Source organism: Carcharhinus amblyrhynchos, chromosome 9, assembly GCF_965287045.1.
Source record: "Carcharhinus amblyrhynchos chromosome 9, sCarAmb.v2.hapA, whole genome shotgun sequence".
Taxonomy (NCBI): Eukaryota; Metazoa; Chordata; class Chondrichthyes; order Carcharhiniformes; family Carcharhinidae; genus Carcharhinus; species Carcharhinus amblyrhynchos.
This window is the reverse complement of record NC_137332.1, coordinates 64,340,433-64,360,068: the sequence shown is the minus strand read 5'-3', so window position 1 is coordinate 64,360,068 and position 19,636 is coordinate 64,340,433. Positions and strand designations below refer to the sequence as shown.

Here is a 19,636-nt window from a genome sequence, read left to right as displayed (position 1 = left end):
AATAAAACCCTCAGTTTGAATTAAAATTTGATAGAACATAGAGACACAGATGTCCCAATACAGACATTGTTCAGGCAAATAAAACGGTTTACGATGTTGAATTCTACACTTGTATAAGTTAGATTAGGTTTTAATAATTAAGGTATCAGAAGTGCAAGGAACATCTGAACCAGCACAGCAAAAAAAAATCAAACATGTACATACTATAGTAGCTGCAAAAAAGACTAAAGGGAATAGATTCACTTCCATCTGTCTACTCTATTTGTCCCTTTAAGCCTTTTTTTTCTGATGAGCTAAATATATGCTTTTGCTCCCAATGACAGCAGCTGTGAATGTCCAAGACTTCACAGTATTATACCAGTCATTTTCACATCATATTCCAGTGTTGCTGCCAGCTCCCAGTCTGTCTTCCTTTGAGTCCCATTCTACAGCAGCGGCAATTCTTATTCAATCAATTCATATTTCCATAATCCACAATTCTGCTGCTCCTTCACCTCCCTGGGGTGGACTAACCCTTTTGCCCCAAACTATGGCCTACAACTGTTATTAAGCACTGCGACAATAACAAGATAAACAAAAGAGCCAGCAGTACAGAGGGTTGCTGCTGCCATATGCTAGCCAACTTAGAATTCTTCAACTACCGCAGTAACCCAACAAAAACATTTAAAAAAAAATAATCCTAATCATGAGCAAACTGAATAGGTCTTTTATGCTGTCAGAGCCAGAGGCCAAGCCATCTGTACACAAATCCTCCAAAAGTGTAATCTCTTCCAAGGAATGCCTTCATTTATTTATTTAGCTGTTTTTCCACCTTCCTCCAGTTAAGCCTCCTGCACCAACCCTAAACCAAATCGCAGGCTCGAACTGATGATGCTCCACATCTCACCAATAAAGAAAATACTCTTCACACTTGATAAGACAGAGAGGCAGTATCGAGCTACTTTTCACCTGGTGGACCAACTAATACACCCTTATGATGATGCATCGCAGCCAAGTGCAAATTCATGAGGCAATCACACAAGTGCAGATTTAGTCAACCTTTAATGGATGCGCAGAAGAGTCAAATGCACCCCTTTTATTTTCATTCCTCATTGCATGACGGTGCTGAGGCACCCAGGAGGCTCACTAAGTAAACACCCTGCCATTAGCTCTGAGTGAAAGGATTGAGGGCTTTCACGGGCAACACAACTGCACCCTAAATTAAAGCAGCAACTTAAAACAGCGGGTTAAAAAAGGTCAGTGTTTGAGGCCTTGGTGTGAAACAGGAACTAAATGCTGCAATTATCATTTAACAAGCAAGCGCAGAGACAGTGCATCGATGAGGCTGACAGAAAACGTGTCCAAGGATGAGGCAGATTAGTTCATGCAGGCACAGGACCAAACCTGGCAAAGAATTCAAAAGCATAGAATCTAGATAGATTCTGCTTTGATTCCAGCAGCGAAGCAAACATTTTGGATCCCCTCGCCTTAGAAATGAGTAATGTGCAGAATGCTTTTCCGAATTGTAAACTGTTACATTTCAGTTACAATTCCAGAGACTGCATACTCACCCATATAGGTGGGAAGCTTCAGAAGGTATTCCAACCGCTGTCAAGCTACATCTCCAAATCTGAAACTGCTGCATGTTTTGTTAAAAAAAACGCTCCAACAGTATATATTCTATTTACAAATGTGGAATCATGAGAGGCATTAAACATTGAGCTTTAGTTTATATGTTACAGTTCTAAAATTACATGAGGGTAAGTGGGGGTGGGAGGGGAAGGAGGAGGAGGCAGGTCAGAGGGGGACAAAGGAGAGGAGAGCAATGAGGCACTTAAACATTTGCAGCTTTCATTTATAAATTACAGTTCTAAAATTGCAGGGAAGGAGACATAGGAGCACCATGGAAGAGAAGGAATGTGGGGGGAGAGGAAGGCCTCAGGGAGAGGGGGAGGAGGGTTGCCACCAACTTTTCTCCCAACATTCCTGTCCAAATCTCAGCAATCCAATTTCTGCCCACCTTACAGCATCAAGACTCTACTGGCTGAAGATGCAGGTGACACCCTGTCTGACCAGAATGTTTTCTTCTTCCTTTTCTTCACTTCTTCAGTGTTTATAAATGGCTGACCACACCATTCTGTTTGGCCACCTTTACAATGCTATCTAGCTCAGCCGAAGCAGCCACCAATGGCCTCACTCTCGAAATGTAAACAGTCACATCCACAGTTGTCCAACGGTCAATCCCCAGCATACTCCGCATCTTCATCTTCATGCTACCCCTTACGTGACACTGTCTGCAAGTACGGGCTGTTTACATCCGCACCGTGAAAATAGCTTCAGCTAGCATCTAATCCCCCAACACACACCCACAGTAACCTCAATTCACCCATCCAACACGCAATCACAAATGGATCAAAAAAATTCCTTCAAACGATCATCCACTGCCCTAAGTGCAATGTCCTTGTCACTTGGGTTGAACTAAGCAATGTGATAGTTTGATATCCTGCCTCTCAGCCAAATTTCACTTCCAACACTGCAACAGTGTTAGCTATTACTGAAAAAGTTAGGCTTCATCTCAGCACCTCTAGGTGATTTCAACAATGTTCATTTTAGCTCGGGCGGCACAGTGGCAGTGTGGTTAGCACTGCTGCCTCAGCGCCAGGGACCCAGGTTCAATTCCAGCCTCGAGTCACTGTCTGTGTGGTGTTTGTACATTCTCCCCGTGTCCGTGTGGGTTTCCTCCGGGTGCTCCGATTTCCTCCCACAGTCCAAAGATGTGTGGGTCATGTTGATTGGCCAAGCTAAATTGACCCCAATGTCAGATGAATTAGCAGGGTAAAAGTGCAGGTTATAGGAATAGGGCCTGGTGGGATTGTGGTCAATACAGAATCGATCATAGAATCCTACAGTGCAGAAGGAAGCCATTTGGCCCAGCGAGCCTGCACTGACCATGATCCCACCCAGACCCGAGCAATAACCCCATGCATTTACCCTAGCTAGTCCTCCTGACACTATGGGGCAATTTAGCATGATCTTTTAGCATCACCTAACCTGCACACCTTTGGAGTGTGGGAGAAAACCAGGGCACCCAGAGGAGGAAACCCACACAGATATGGGGAGAACGTGCAAACACCACACAGACAGTATTCCAAGCTGGAATTGAACCCAGGTCCCTGGCGCTGTGAGGCAGCAATGCTAACCACTGTGCCACCATGCCGCCCACTGGCGTCTTTCTATACTGTAGGGATTCTACAATTAGCTCAATTCCCATTCCCCAATTTTCCATAAACACTATGTTAAAATTCAACACCCTGTCATGCATGTTAATCCACTTGTCTATCACTGTTCTTGGTGAACAACACAAGCTCCTTCACCCCAAAGAATGCAATTGAAAACCTGGTCTGCTGTATGGTCTTGCCTCACTCCATTTCCCCAACCCCATTCAGGTTCTATTCCTCTCTATGGTCTACTGTAGATTGGAAAACTTGCAGAAAAAATCTTTTCTAGGAAGTTTGGGTCATGTGCCTAACCTCTAACTACATTGCACAGCATTTGAACCCTTGTCTGGTTTCACTCCTCCCTTTGAAAGCATCTTGGGAGGCTTCCAATTTTGAACACACAACAGAAATATAAGGTTACATTGTTAGGAAACCAGAATGCTTAAAATTAGAACAGAATGTAACAGAAATTACTGAAATGTCACTTTGTACAAGTTACTTAGATGAAAATCCACGAACAAATGGGAAAGGAACACTTACAAACAGAATTAACTTTGGATAATACATTTTCTGGCCTATTTTATATCCTGCATTAAGAACAGATCTAATTCCACATCCAAACCTCTGATGCAAGTGATATTTCTATGGTACTCAGTATGCATTCGAGAAGCATTACAGGAGTGTTTTACAGGGCAAGTGGGCATGGAGCCAAGACAAACAAAATTAAAGTCAAAGTTCTGAAGACAATTTTTGAATGGATAACAAGGTAGAGGTCACGAAAGAGAGTGTTCCAGAGGCTCAGACAGTCATCAGTAGTGGAACTGTCTGAAGAGGGGATGGTGCAGAGAGGAATTTGCATTCAAAAGACAACAAGTTGGAAAGAGGATTATGCTATGGAATGAAATCAAGACCATCAACACGATCATGTTTTGTACATTACAACAGTGACATTTCAAAAGAGCTCAAATGCCCACAGGGCACTCTGGAACATAGACAGCACAAAGGGCACTATAAAAATGAATGCCTTTCCATTCTGAAAATCAATTGTCTGGGCTACAGGAAGCCAGTAGAGCTTCTGGACAACAAGGGTGATGAGGATATGGACCAAAGTGTGGTCAGAGCATAGCCTGCAGCACAAAATGTAACTCACTCTGCTAGTTCTGACAGTAATTCTTTTTTTAAAACCAAAGCAGAAGCTTGCTCATAACTGTAAAGCTGCTGTTGACTTTTGTTTCCCCAAACATCTCAGAGCTTCCTCCATCATTGGTTATAAGGAAACTATTTCACTACCTGAACAGGCCAAGCTACTGACGGTTAAAGGGCTGTTGATGCTAGCATGGAAATAAAACCCTGGGACTTTGGCCAAAGAACATGCCTCGTGGCACATTGTGCAGTTTCCCAATCTGATGCAAGTAAACCGAATTCAACACCTTACAACTTTTTGTTCAATTTAAAAATAAGTATGCAAAAATAAACATTTTCAAAAATCATTCCAATGAGCTTTGTTTGCGGAATTAAATTCTCAGTGTATATCATTAAGTTGTAATGAACATTCTTCATACGTGTACAGGAAAGTAAGGTATATATTTTAAGCATTGGCCATGCTGGCGCATAAATGCTTTTTTACAATCCATTTAAAGTTATTTGCTGTTGAAATCACCAACAGCAAATTTCTGTAACCCAAGTGTGAGCATGAAAACCTAATTTCAAAGAGCCACACAGAGATATCCTATAAGTCTCTCAAGAATTGCAAAGATTTGTGATGCTAAGATAGACTGAGAATCAGAGGGTAAATTCAAATCCACGGGGATAAACTTTATTTCAACTCTGACACTCACACAATGGAAATTCCATTAACTGAGGCTGAGTGAGCTTTTTTTTAGGATGAATTGTTTTCCTTTACTGCTCCATCTCATACATACCTTGGTTACCTCTAGACTAGACTATTCCAAAACACGTTCTATCCTTCACAAACTGAGTTCATTCAAAACTCTGCTGTGTGCGTCTTGATTCACAAAGTCTTCTCATCTATCATCCCGCTCCCAGCGCTCATCAACTGACACTCTCAGTCGAGCAACATCGTAACTTTAAAAACTGGATCCTTGTTAAATTCCTCCATAACCTCAGTCCTCCCCATTGTGTAATGTTCTCCACCCCTACCACACTGAGATTTCTGTCCTCCTCAAATATTGGTTTCCTTAACATCGTCGATTTAAAATACTCCATCACTGCCTTCAACTGCTGGATCTCAAGCACTGGAATTCCCTCCTTATACCTGTCCAATTCTCAACCTCTCTTTCTTCCTGATACATGCTGCTTAAAGCGTACCTGTTTGTTCAAGCTTTGGCCATCAGCCCTAATTTCCTCATACGCAGTTCAATGTCTAATTTTGTGTTCTAATGCGTCTGTGAAATACCCATGGACAATAAAGGCTCGATGTTAATTAATACATTGCTGCTATCTCTGCAAATAGCTCATGATGGGATATGGTGCTATCAGTACCAGCAGCCACAGAGTCGATATGGATTCCAGAATTGCGCACAATATTCTAGCACTGACCTAACCAACATTTTACATAGTTCAAACATAAATAACATCGCTGCTCTTAAACTCTATGCCTCAGCTAATAAAAGGCAAATACACCATATGCCTATTTGACCACTTTATCCACCTGCCCTGCTACCTTAAGGGGAAAGTGCGCATGCAGACCAAGGTCGCTCTGATCCTCGGTGTTTCCCAGGGTCCTGCCTTATTCATCCTGCCCAAGTGCATCACTTCACACTTGTGATACACCACATTTGCCACCAATAAGCCCATCTGACCAGCACATCCATATCCTCCTGTAATGTAAGGCTATCTTCCTCACTATTTGCCACCCCACCAATTTTCCTATTATCTGCAAACTTATTGATCAACCCTTCTACAATCAAGTAAAAATCTTTAATGTGCATCACAAACAGCAAGAGCCCCGACATAGATCCCTGCAGGATCCCACCAGACACAGTCTTCCAGTCTGAAAAAAACCCTCAACCATCACCCTTTGCTTCCTCCCATTCAACCCATTCTAGATCCAATTCGCCAAATTTCCTCAAATCCCATGGGCTGTTATCTTCACTATTGGCTCCATGTAGGACCTTATCAAAAGCCTTGCTGATGTCCAAGTGGACTATGTCAAAAACACTGCCCTCATCCACACACCCAATCATCTCCTCAAAAATTTCAATCAAGTTGGTCAGACACAATTTACCCTTAACAAAACCACGATTAATCATTGCCTCTCAAAATGCAGATTAATTCTGTTTCTCGGAATTCCTTCCATAGATTCCCTGTCACTGAGGTTAGACTGCCTAGCCTGTAGTTTTCTGGTTTATCTCTTCCTCCCTTCTTGAAGAGTGGTACACATTGCTGTCCTCCAGTTCCCCGGCACTCTCCTATGGCCAGAGAGGAATTGAAAATTTCTGCCTGTGCCCCTGCTATTTCCTCCCTTGCCTCACTCAACAGCCTGGGAGACATTTCATCAGGCCCTGGAGATGTTGCTACTTTTAAGCTTGCTAGACCACTCAGAACGTCTGCCCTATGTTAATTTCTTTAATAGTATCACAGTACTTCCTGATTTCTGTATCCACAGTGTCTCTCACCAGGGAACACGAACAAAAATATTTATTTAGAACCCTACCTACACCCTCTGACTCTACGCACTAATTTCCACCATGGTCCTCAATGGACCTACTCTTTCCCTCATAATCCTTTCACCCTTAAATGTACTTGTAAAACAACTTAGGATTTTCCTGTATTCCACCCGCCTGCATTCTTTCATGTCCCCTTTGTGCTCTCCGAATTTCCTTTTTAACTGCTCTCTTGCAGATTCTGTACTCCTCTAGACCATCTGCTGCTTTCAGCCAATGCTGTATGCATGTCTCGATAGCCAGGGTTTACTGGGTTTGTTGGTACCACCCTTTTCCTTTAAGGCAATCTGATGGTCCTGGATTCTCTATTTCTTTTTTGAATACGTACCAGTGTTCCATCACAGATTTACCTGAAAGTGTCTGCTCCCAGTCCACTCTGACCAAATCATATCTGATCTTATTAAAACCAGCCTTCCCCAGTTTAGAACTTTGATTTCCAGCCTATCCTTATCCTTGTCCTTTTCCATAACAATCTTGAATCTAACAGAGTTATGATCACCGTTTGCAAATTGCTCTCCCCTTGATACTTGGACCATTTGTTCTGCTTTGATACTTAAAATTAAGTCCAGGACCATACCCTCTCTTGGAGGGCCTTCTATGTATAGGCTTAACAAGTTCTCCTGGGTGCATTCAAGAGTTCCGCTCCCTCTAAATCTTCACAATAGGACTACCCTCATTGATGTTGGGGAAGTTGAAATCCTCCACATTCACTACCCTGTTATTTTTACAGCTTTCTGAAATTTGACTACTGTATTCTTCTATTTCCCTCGGACTGTTAGGAGACCTATAGAACACTCGCAGCAATGTGATCACTCCTTTTTGGTTTTGAGTTCTACCCATATAGCTTCATTGGAAGACTCTTCTAGGAGGTCATCCCTTACAGCTGTAAAGAACAAAGAACAAAAACAGCCCGGGAAACAGGCCCTTTGGCCCAACGAGCCCGCGCTGCCATTTTAACATTACCAGTCCCCCCTCCACCCAAGACCCTTATCTATGATTATGGCATTCCACATTGAGGGAAACTAATTTAGGGACAATTTATTACCTCCAATCAGCCTAATAGCACATCTTTGGGGTGTGGGAGGAAACCTGATTCCTTGGTCAAAACTGTGACATCCCCTCCTCTTCTACCTCCTCTCTGTCCAGCCTGAAGACACTGTATCCTGGAATATTGAACTGCCAATCCTACCCCTCTCTCAAATCATGTCTGTGACACTAATGCCATCATATCCTACATTTTGTGCCCTCAATTCATCTGCCTTGTTCGTCAGACTCATTGCATTAAAGTAAATACCATCCAATCTTGCCAAACTCCCTTGTGCTCTAACTGGCCGACAACTTCTAGGCCTTCCAGACTCACCTGCTGTCTCTTTTAATTTTGGCTGCGTATCTCCCCCCATTGAACCTTCTCTCAGGATCCCACACTCTGCCAATTTAGTTTAACTGCTCCCCAACAGCTCTAACAAACCTCTCTGCAAGGACACCGGTCCCATTTCAATTCAGGTGCAACCTGTCTATCCAACGCAGGTCTCACCATCCAAGAAAACTGTCTCAACGTGCAGTGTATCCACTGGCCTCTACTGATTCTGTGCAAATGTACATTATAAAGTAACTAGTGTAGAGTTACAACAGCTGATTTAAAAGGTTAGTGGAATGTTAGCCTTCATCTCAAATTGGATGAGATACAAAGCGGCAGAAGTTATATTTAAATTGTGCAAAGCTCTGATGAGATCACACCTGGAGCACTGCCTTGAGTTCTGGGCACCACATCTCAAGCAAGATATACTGGCCTTAGAAAGGATGTGGAACAGACTAAAAGAGGAGCTAAAAGGGTTAAATTATGAGGACAGGTTGCACAGGTTATGCTAGTATACTCCTATATAGAAGATTACTGTGTGAAGCAATTGACGTGGCTGAGATGAATAGAAAATTTGATAGGCCAGATAAGGGAAGAGCTATTTCCTCCGATACACAGGTCAGAAACAAGGGGTCATAACCTTGAGATTAAATTTTGGCCATTCAGGACTGATGTCTGGAGGCATTCACATAAAGGATCACAGCTTATCTAGAATTTACATCCCCCACCTCCCCACAAAAAACTGCTGAGGTTAAATCCACTGAAAATTTCAAACCTGAAATCCATTGAGTTTTCTCAGGTAAAAGTGGGTAAGAGGCTCAGGACAGGCTGAACAGGGAGCCGCTCCTGTTCCCATCTCCATGTGACCAGTCAATAGAGTCCTCCAGCTGCGCTAGATAATTTAAGTTTTACTGCTTCAATTGATATTATTCCTTGCATTTAGAATGACAAAGCTTTCTCCAATGAGAACGACCAAAAGAAAACACGCTGAAGAGCACCATCATTTCAGTTCACAGCTCACCAAATGAAAATTAGGCTGATTAAAAACTACCCATGTCTGGAGAGAAATTAAGGGGAGCAAGAAAAAGAACACTGAAGTACTGAAATCAATATTAAATTAAGTTACCCTATCATTAATCAAGCAAAATATTTGCACTTTTGAAAACATTGTCACTAAGTCTGTACGGCAATTGCTGTAGTTTATGTCTGGGAGATCTGCTCACTGGCTTCATTCATCTCCGCCTTGTCACAGTTACCGAGGAAAGAGTATTAAACTTTTTTAAAAAGTTAATCATGTTTCAAACCTGGTCTCTGAAGTCCTTTGGGAACTTCCACAGAACCACTGGATCTGAAAATAATTGACAGACAGTATTAATCAGCTGTGAAGGAATAAAGCATTGCAGCCAGAGCATTTAAAACAGAAGCCAGTTTCAACTTCTCTAGCAAGAACCAAAACAACCTTCCAAAAATCACAGCACAGAGTTACTGAATTTCAATGCACAGCACATCAATATTTGTATATTTGAGGCTTTTGATTCAAGTTTCTTTACACATTTTACTGATAAAATAAAGTTCTTCTTCAGTTCCAAGTGAACTTGATTTAATAACAGATCTATGAACATTTAACAAAACAAATATTTTACCTTCCTGAGCCCGCAAAGCAGGTTTCAGGTAAATTGTTCTCATGGAATGAAGCAATGCTTTGAACAGAACAAGACCCAGTCTTGCAATCAACTTTAACGAAATTAAAATGAACGCTTAATTAAAAGATTACATTGGGAAAGTTGTGGCTTTTAGTTCAGTGTTTATACCACTCACACAGTCAGAACTTTTTCCTGGCATATGACAATATCAGAAGAAAACTGACATTCTCAGCAGCTTCTGTACTATAAATCGAGATTGAGCAGGCGCAGCCAAGTCCACTTTTATACACATAATATCCCAATTTTATTACATTCACATCTCATGGATTAACAAGCGGGTTTACACATAACATAGTCAGTGATAAAACTGTTGTTTGCTGTCTGGGTCATCTGGATATGGAACAACCTGTATCCCATAGATGAAATCACGGCGTTCACTCGAGCCAATCTTGACCTTTAATGTTTTATGTGGATCTTTGGCTCCATGAAGAAAAGAAAACTGTTAGTTTATGAGGGCAGACACATACCATGGCTTTGAACCAATGGGCCCCAGTCAGCGGCTTGTGGGGCGACATTTATGGAATGAGTGCAAGTTCCAAACGTATGCAAGGTTACTGCAAAATGACTGACTATCAATTTGCACACAACTGAAAATTGTTTCAATAAACTGCAGGATCAGAGCAGACCTGGTGTTTAAATGCTACAGTCGAAGGGTTGCTCATGTTCAACAAGTTTACAGATGTTAAAAAGAAATTTACTGACCCTGCTCAGTTAGGCAGGCGTATCACTATACTGGCCAAATATGTGAGCATGTCTGAACAATTCTGGAAACCCACTCTCTCACTCAATCAGCAATTATTAGCAAAAGTTACCAGTAAAGCTCTAATTAACCTTCATAATGCTATTGCCAAGTTCTCATCAGAATACAAACAGGTAATCAGAGAGAATAACTCGCTCTAGTGAAACTTGCTCTCATGTGACACATTTTGACAAAGAAAACACACTGGTGGGTCTGCTATCTTACTTGATACCACTATTCGCATTCCTTGAGTCCTTAATGCCCCTCCGTCCAATGTCGATGACACCTTTTGTTAATCGTTCCTTAGCGCTAACCTAACCCTGACCTTGTATTCCGCCCCACCCCTTCTCCAACTAGATAGTCAATTATATTTCTATCCATCTTCAGTTCTGTGGAAAATAAGGACTCAAAAATCTAAGTGTTTGTCTCTCCATAGATGCTGTCAGACCAGTTGAGTTTATCCAGCTGTTCATGCTTTCTACACAAAAAAAATGATAAAATGCCCTCCCTGTTAATTCTACAAGAAATTAGATAACGCAGTGCGACAATTGGTTACATGGATATCAGCTCATGTCTCACTTACATTATTTCTTCTAATCTCACTAATTTGCAACAGATGTGTTCTTTGAAAAAATTGTTACAAGTCGCACTGACTGAAAAAGTTCCAAATAGCTGCAGCCCAATTCAAATACCTTGGCTATAATGTTCCTATGTGCATAAGCAACAATGGACCAGGATAAAAGCAAATTACTGCGGATGGTGGAATCTGAAACCAAAATAGAAAATGCTGGGAAATCTCAGCAGGTCTGGCAGCATCTGTAAGGAGAACAAAAAGAGCTGACGTTTCAAGTCCAGACAACCCTTTGTCAAAGCTAAAAGGCGAAAAATTCAGGAAATCTAGCCTCCCTTTTGAGAATTTCAAGATGAGCATGGCAAGCTGATCATCAGACCCTGGCAGATATGAAGCTAACAGTCCAAAAAGCTGCAATACTGTAAATGCTGATCGAAGCAAATTACTGCAGACGCTGGAATCTGAAAAACAGGAAATACTGGAAAATCTCAGCAGGTCTGACAGCATCTGTGGCGAGAGAACACGGCTAATGTTGAGGATGACTCTTCCACTGAGTTTAGCTTCATAAATTCTGATGAAGAGTCTGCCAGGCTTGAGACATTGGCTCTGTTCTCTCTCCACAGATGCTGTCAGACTTGCTGAAATTTTCCAGCATTTTCTGTTTATGACTCTAAATGCTGAATTTCAGGCGCTATTATTTTCCTGAATTTTTCTTCCAATTCACCATTTGCTTGCAGAAGGTGATTCCCTGTGAAGAAGAAACAAAATTCCTTGGCCTGAGGGTCTTTAAGCGACATGAAGTGCACTGCCAAGTGGTCCTGGGGGATTCACATTTTATGTATGGGTTGCATTCTATATCCTGAAACTCAAATGCAGCAGTTTCAGACCACTTGAGTTTTATTCCATTTGATGTTAGCTCTGCAAAGGGTAATCAAATATGGTGGCATGGTTCTTGAAATAACTTCAGTTGTGTATGAATTAATTATGTTTGTTGCAAGCACAATGCAGAGATTCACTTATGATATATCTAGTCTTTTCAGACTCCTGAGGGGTCATGTAGCCAGAACATGAAGTGCTCATGAAGTGTCTGTGTTGGACACATCCATGTTAAAAATTGAACTACTGATGTTATTTGGAGCTCTATTTCACAATAGGACCATTGAAACACAAGTTAAAATGGATCATTTATCTAATTAAAGGGTGCTTCCAGTGGATTTCACCATATGTTTCAAAACTGGTGCTGCTTTAATTATGAACAAATGATTGTAAATTGACACTGGTCACAGACTACTACTAACTCAAGAACTAGAATTGCTGAAATTGTTGTTGTTGACAGTTTAATAGACCTGGTTAATTGCACAGAGTTTTATTTCAACACCCATGGGTTAAAATGTGGTGCCAGAATATGCACCCATTGTAAAGTTTAAATGCCTTGTAAAACCCCCATAATTTCAAACACTAATGGAAATAAGTTACTCTTGCAGTCTCAAGTAGAAGTTAAATCTGTTGGAGCAATTGCACAGAATGTCACACCACAAAGGCAAAAGAAATAGCCATTGCATATGAAATGCCTATGATTCACAAACAAATGTACATTAACAATGTGGTGTAAAAGCAATTGTGCAAATCTTCATGTGGCAAAACAAAACAAAAATGCCACTTTTCCATAAAGGCAAGCCAATTTTGGAGCTGCAAAACAATAAAAGATTAGTGAAGAATTATAACACATTTCTCATACTTCTCAATGAATTTCACATATCATTATAGCAAATTTAATACTCTTGATATAGCAATATACCAGTTTTTGCAATCTTATTACTTCTGTGCACAGCAGGATCTACAAACATCAATGTCACGAATGACCACATCATTTGTAATTCTTACGTTAGCAAGTACATTGGGACATTCCAAAGGCATGACAAAGTGTTGATAAATACATGTGCATTCTTTAATTTGTTCTTTGTATTATTTTGAGGGAAGAATGTTACCCAGGATACCAGAATGACTCTGGGAGAACAAACAGAAAAGCAGATGGTTTAGCATCTCATTAGAAATATGGCACCTCCAGCAATACAACAGTCCCTCAGTATGGCACTAGTGAGTCAACCAGATTTTGCACTCAAATCCTGGAGTGTGGCATGAACCCACAACTTTCTTATTCAGGAGACAGAAGTGCTTCTAACTGAACAAATTGACACTTTAGATTAAGATGACTTGATATTTGACTGCAGCTCATAAATTGATTATCTCAAGTCCCCCAAGTGATAATGCCTTGCAGCACAACTGATTTGTCATCTGACGTTTTTCTGTGATAAGTTTCATAGTCATTTCATCTAGGGTTAGGCTACTTCTTTTTAATCAAATGCAGCACGCTCAGTGTGAAAGGTAAAAGCTACAAACAAAACATTTTAAAATAAACCAGTCGGTGTCTTTCTCTGGAGTTCTGAGAATAAAAGCTACTGGCTGAAAGTTGGCGTGAGCAGCAGCCATTCGTTAGAATTGCACGTGCCCATCAGGTTTAGCACAGCATGTTGCTGTCAGTGAGCCACGCAAATAGCATGATGCCCTCTACAAGGCATCTGGGACCTCTATGAACAGGGCAAACAATATGCATCTCAACCAGATGAAACAAGCTGCACAATCTGAACCCTGAAATGTAAATTAGTGTGGGTGGATTCAATGTCAAATCAGGTACAGACGAGAAACAGAGTGGGTACGAAAGACCAGATTGAGAGAGAGAGAGAGAGAGAGAGAGAATGAAGTAGTTTTTAAAAGTGTGGCTATTTTTAAAGCTCCGATGATAACAGAAATCTGGAAGTAAAACACCATGGGCGGGATTTTCTGGCCACACTCGCCCCAAGACTGGAAAATCCTGCCTTTGCATGGTCCGTGTCCCACCTGCTACGTTTCCCGAGATGGGCGGGACAGGAAAATTCCATCCCATATATTTTAGAAAGCTTATTTTCAAGTGTCAGGAGTTTTCAACAATAATTAAGACTTTGCCTACTATTAAAAGGGCATTTAGACTGAAAGGACTCAACTTACATTTCTGAGGTGTGTTTAGTCCTTAGCTACATTCGCAGCATTCACAACTTTGAGCTATTTGCTCAAGGAAGACTGGGCACTTCTCATGTCTGGAATTGAAGGACATAAACTCATTCATGAGTTTTCATGATGCACTGTGTAATGATCTGATTGGGTTGGCCATTAGCTTTGATGTGCCCCATCACCATCAGCTTGCACAGTGAGTAAATGACATGCCACTATTTCTGAGTTTGCTGATAAAGCCAACATTAATGTATGTCGAAGTTAGGAATCTAACTCTTGTATCCACCAGTGAATGTCAGCTTGTGATATCCAGAATGAAGAAGCCATTGCAGATTTCCAATTAGCACATTGAGGAAAGGGAGTTCATTAGATTGCTCCAATTTAAAGTGTGGGATAAAGTTTAAAGTTTTTGTTAGTGTCACAAGTAGACTTACATTAACACTGCAATGAAGTTACGGTGAAAGTCTCCTAGTCATCACACTCCAGTGCCTGTTTGGGTACATGGAGGGAGAATTTAACATGGCCTGTGTACCTAACCAGCATGTCATTCAGACAGTGGGAGGAAACCGAAGCACCTGGACGAAACCCATGCAAACACAGGGACAATGTGCAATCAGCAGCTGTTCCTCACGTAGCATAAATTATTCCTCCTTTTGAAATTTGGCATTCTTGCATTATCCTGATGAGTGCAAGACAAAAAGTTTTGACAGCACATTTCTTTTTTCAGCAACATTACAGGAATTGTTTTTTTAAAAGCAAAATTCACTCATGACCTCCAAATATTATGCAGAGTGACGTTAGGGTAAACCAATTAACGCTCTCGCTCCTGGTCAGTGAATTGGTAATGAGGGATCATAAATTGAAGATCACCAAGAAAACAAGAGGACAAGGAAGCAGCATTACTTTCCAAACTTCTCAAAGGCCATTAAGGATGGGCATTAAATGCTGGCTAGCTAATGATGCCCATTATCTCATCAATGAATAATAAATGTGGGAGCTGTGAAGGGCAGGTGCTAACTCAATCAGCTGATCAGTATCTCTAACTGACATTAAGTGAGCTCAAGATCTGAGAGCTTGTTATGAAAATAATCTGAAATATTCAGAAAGGGATTATTCAGACATAAATGCCGTTGTGATTTTCCCCTGGCCATTCCCATTATCCTTCACCTCCACTTTCCCACCAGAACAACTTAACCCAACTCCATTGCAACCATGCCTGTGCACCACCATGTTAGTGCAGAGAATATTACCTGCATTTTCATAATGCTTTGCAACACACATCACCTTGAAGCTACACAGCCACCCAGAAGAAGCTGTGCAAGCTAAACTAAAGTTAGCCCTTTAAAAGGCTTATGCACTTAAACAAACAGGCATTGCATTGCACAAAACAAAAGACAGAACATTGCTTATAATAAGGTGAAATAGTGTTATTATAAATTTGGTGGCTGATTAAGAGCACATTCTTTGAACAATGGAATTGGATAAATGCTAATAATGACACACAATGACAACGCAGGGATAACAGACAACAGCCAGGCATCAACGCCATTCAGTAGGCAGGACTTAAAGCATTACACATTAAAATTGGTAGTTGCATCGCTATTAATGTGTAGATTTGAACTCATCAGCTGATGATGCCGCCAAGAAACTATAATTTTTAATACAAAAAAAGTGATACATAGGAAAAGGGTGCAGCTGAACTTGATCGATGAGGCTCCTAACGACAGACAAGTTTATGCATTAGTGTTAGAAGTAGGCTTACATTAACACTGCAATAAAAGTACTGTGAAAACCCCCAAGTTGTCACACTCCTGCACCACTTCAGATGCACTGATGGCCAATGCACCTAACCAGCATGTCTTTCAGACTGTGGGAGAAAACCCATGCAGACACGCGAAGAATGTGCAGGCTCTGCACAGGCAGTGACCCAAGCAGTAATTGAACTGGTCCTTGGCGCTGTGAGGCAGTAGAACGAACCACCATGCCACCCAATAAGCATTGTTAGTGAGGATGTTCATTATTACGGAGAAATGACAAAATGGCCAACTTGAATTGAACATCATTTTATTCAAACTACACAGTATCAATTACTTTATACTATTTGTATTTTTCTTTGGTACTAATGAAGCAGTTTCATACAATTGCAATTACTTTTTGGAACTCCTCCAGGGAAGGAACAGCTGGTTCTGCTCTTCCACACCTTTGTCACCAAAAATGTCTTCATCCTGTACCTGACTCAATGCTGGAAACTTTCATCAATTGCATCTAAATTTGTGAGCTTGAAAAAACTGGGTACTTTCCTTTTATTTCCATTATAAGACCAGGATTTCATTTTAAACTGGCTTCATCAGAGTGGAAGTTATACTGCAGTTCTACTTGGCCAAACACATCAAATATCCCAACTCCTAATGACAATATAGAGAGTTACATTCCCTGATGCACAATGTCTCACATTTGTCAGATTGGAGGAGATGGAGATGTCTCCCTTCTTTTATCTGTCAATAACTATCACACCCTAACTTTGGAAAGCATGCATAACTCTCTGCCAACAATGCTGTTGGGACATCTGGTTACATATACACAAATACCAGAAATATTGTAAGCTCGATGGATTGTGTCTAGTTGTCATTGTGCATATCGTTTTTAAACCTCAAGCAAGATCCTGTTAAATCCAGTAAGCAGATTAGTATAAATGAGGCCATTTAGCTGCAATATGTGCCACATGGCTATGATGCCAAGTGACTTATCCCTTGCACTTATTTTGCTCCCCCTCCACATAATGAGGTGAAATTGCAGACCAAGTCAAGAGAACCTGTTGTGAACTGAAAATTCTTTTGGTTACTATCTGCTGCCAGATCAGAATTTCAACAACAAAATATATGTATAGTGTCTTTAATGTGATGAAATAGCCCAAGCAGCTTCACAGGAGTGTTATACAACAACATATGACACTGAACCACATAAGGAGGTATTTGACAGGATCTTCCAATGCCAGCAGCAGTTAATGTTCAGAAGACCACATTGTCACACTTTCTGACCTATCGGAAGAGCTGAACCCTGGTCTGCACGTGAATGGGCTGATTTGCATTGCTTGGGACACAAGGAAAATGGCTCTGAGCCCACATCGTGACACACAGGAGGCCAGAAATAAAGCTGTGTCTCAGAGGTTGGGGGGGTTGCTGGGGAGCTGGTAAGGAAAAGGGAGGATCAAGGTCATAGAGGAGCTTGTAAAAAATGATGAGAATTTTTAAGTCAAGATGTTGCTTGACAGGGAACCCAGGTCAGTGAGCACAGGGGCGACGGGGAAATGGGACTTGCTTTGAGTTAAGACAAGGCAGCAAGACAAGGCAAATCTATGGAGGGTAGAGCACTGCATTGAGTCTCGAACTAACAAAAAGTTGTTGAGGGTTTCAATAACAGCTGAACGGAGACAAGATGCCAGAGTTAACACTTGCTCCTTAAAATTCCAGCATATGCGCTGGAGGAATTGCACAATATTAGTAAAATTATGGTTAAGTGCATATTTTTGTGTAGTTAAGTTTCAATTTCACTCAAAATACCCTGCTCCACCCTCCCTTGCACCCCAGCTTCATCAGACCGCATGAGCAGTGTTCAGTGTATTCTCTGCTTGAACTGATTTGTTCTTGGTGCTGTCTTTTCATCCTGCACACAATTCAGCCTCAAACCAGTTTATTGTCAAGCGTCTCTGTCAGCCCAAGCAGATTAATTAGCACATAAAAGTGACTAATGATCACCTACGACCTGTTAACTGCGAATCCGCAATTAGTTGCACAAATTGAAATCTGAAGTCGCAAAACGTGGGTTCTGAATGACTTGGCCACTGATTTCCCTGTTCTCGGGATACTCCCCGTCATGCACTGACTGTTTTAACTCTATCCCACCTTGCACTGTTACCAGTTTGTACTGTGATGTGCTCTCGCCTTGAACTCTTGCAATACATTTGGCACCAATGTGACGTTTCTCAGTTGTGTACACACACAAACACTCAACTGCAGTGGAAGTCTTGTAAAAAAGTTAGTGTCTCTCAGACATGTCTGTCATTGCTAAGAATTTAGGATCAGAACAAGACACTCTTGCTGGCAATGAGTCTTTTGTTTTGGCTGACAAAATATGAAAGTTAAAAAATCATTCACAAGCTTGTTTTCAATTAATTTACAGAATGTTAAATAAAATGTTTTCGCTACAAGAGAGTACGCTCTTTCAGTTATCAGTTAATTCCTTACTCGGCCTGGAAATCGATTGATGTACAATCAGACTGCGCCATCTCCCTGAGGCCAACTCGTCAACAAAATACCAGTTTCAAATATTCCTGGAGGTAAGTTGCAACTTGGTTTTCTGCAAGAATAATTAACAAAGCTGTCCAAACACAAACAAAATTGGAATTTTATTCAGGTAATTGTAGAATAAATTTATTCATGGTGTTTATATAATTTCATCTGAAGCCCATAATCACCATAGTAAGAACACAAAGATTTGTTATTTATTCATGGGATGTGGGCATTGCTGGCTGGACCAGCATTATTGCCCAGCCCCGAGGACATTTAAGAGTCAAACACATTGCTGTGACTCTGGAGTCACATGTCGGCTGGATCAGGTACGGACAGCAGATTAAAGGACATTAGTGAACCAGATGAATTTTTATGGCAATTGACAATTGTTTCATGGTCATCAGTAAACTTCTAATTCCAAATTTTTATTGCTGGATTCAAATTTCACCATCTGCCATGGTGGGATTCAAATCTGGTTCCCCCAAGCATTACCCTGGATCTCTGGATTACTAGTCCAGCGACAACACCTGTGTGCCTGGGGTAGTCATGATGTGGGTATGCCGGCGTTGGCTTTTTGCCTGGGGTAGCACAGTGGTTAGCACTGCATCCTCACAGCGCCAGGTTAGATTCCCGCCTTGGGTCCCTGTCTGTGTGAAATTTACACATTCTCCCTGTGTTTTCCTCCGGATGCTCCGGTTTACTCCCACAGTCGGAAAGACATGCTGGTTAGTTGCATTGACCATGCTAAATTCTCCCTCACTGTACCTGAACAGGCACCACAGAGCGACGACTAAGGGATTTTCACAGTAACTTGATTGCAGTGTTAATGTAAACCTACTTGTGACTGGTAAATAAACTTTACCTCTCGTTTGTCAGACCAAAGAAAACAGAGCACTTTAATTTTTCTTTTACTCAAAAGGGATGTGAGCATCAGTGGCATGGCGATATTTGATACTCATCTCCAATCACCCTTGACAAGGTGGTGCAGCCACTGCATTTGTGAAGGTACACTCACAGTGCTGTGGGAAGGGAATTCCAGAATTCTG

At 41.2% G+C, this 19,636-nt stretch overlaps 1 protein-coding gene across 3 annotated transcripts in view; it reads right to left on the bottom strand.

Annotated features, from left to right (window-relative positions):
• dennd1b (DENN/MADD domain containing 1B) overlaps window positions 1-19,636 on the bottom strand; it is a 277,010-nt gene that overhangs the window by 194,024 nt on the left and 63,350 nt on the right. For all 3 annotated transcript variants that reach the window (XM_080195844.1, XM_080195845.1, XM_080195846.1), the window contains exon 3: window positions 9,545-9,588. In XM_080195844.1, coding sequence (XP_080051970.1) covers window positions 9,545-9,588 — 44 coding nt within the window. The remainder of the gene's footprint in view (window positions 1-9,544; window positions 9,589-19,636) is intronic.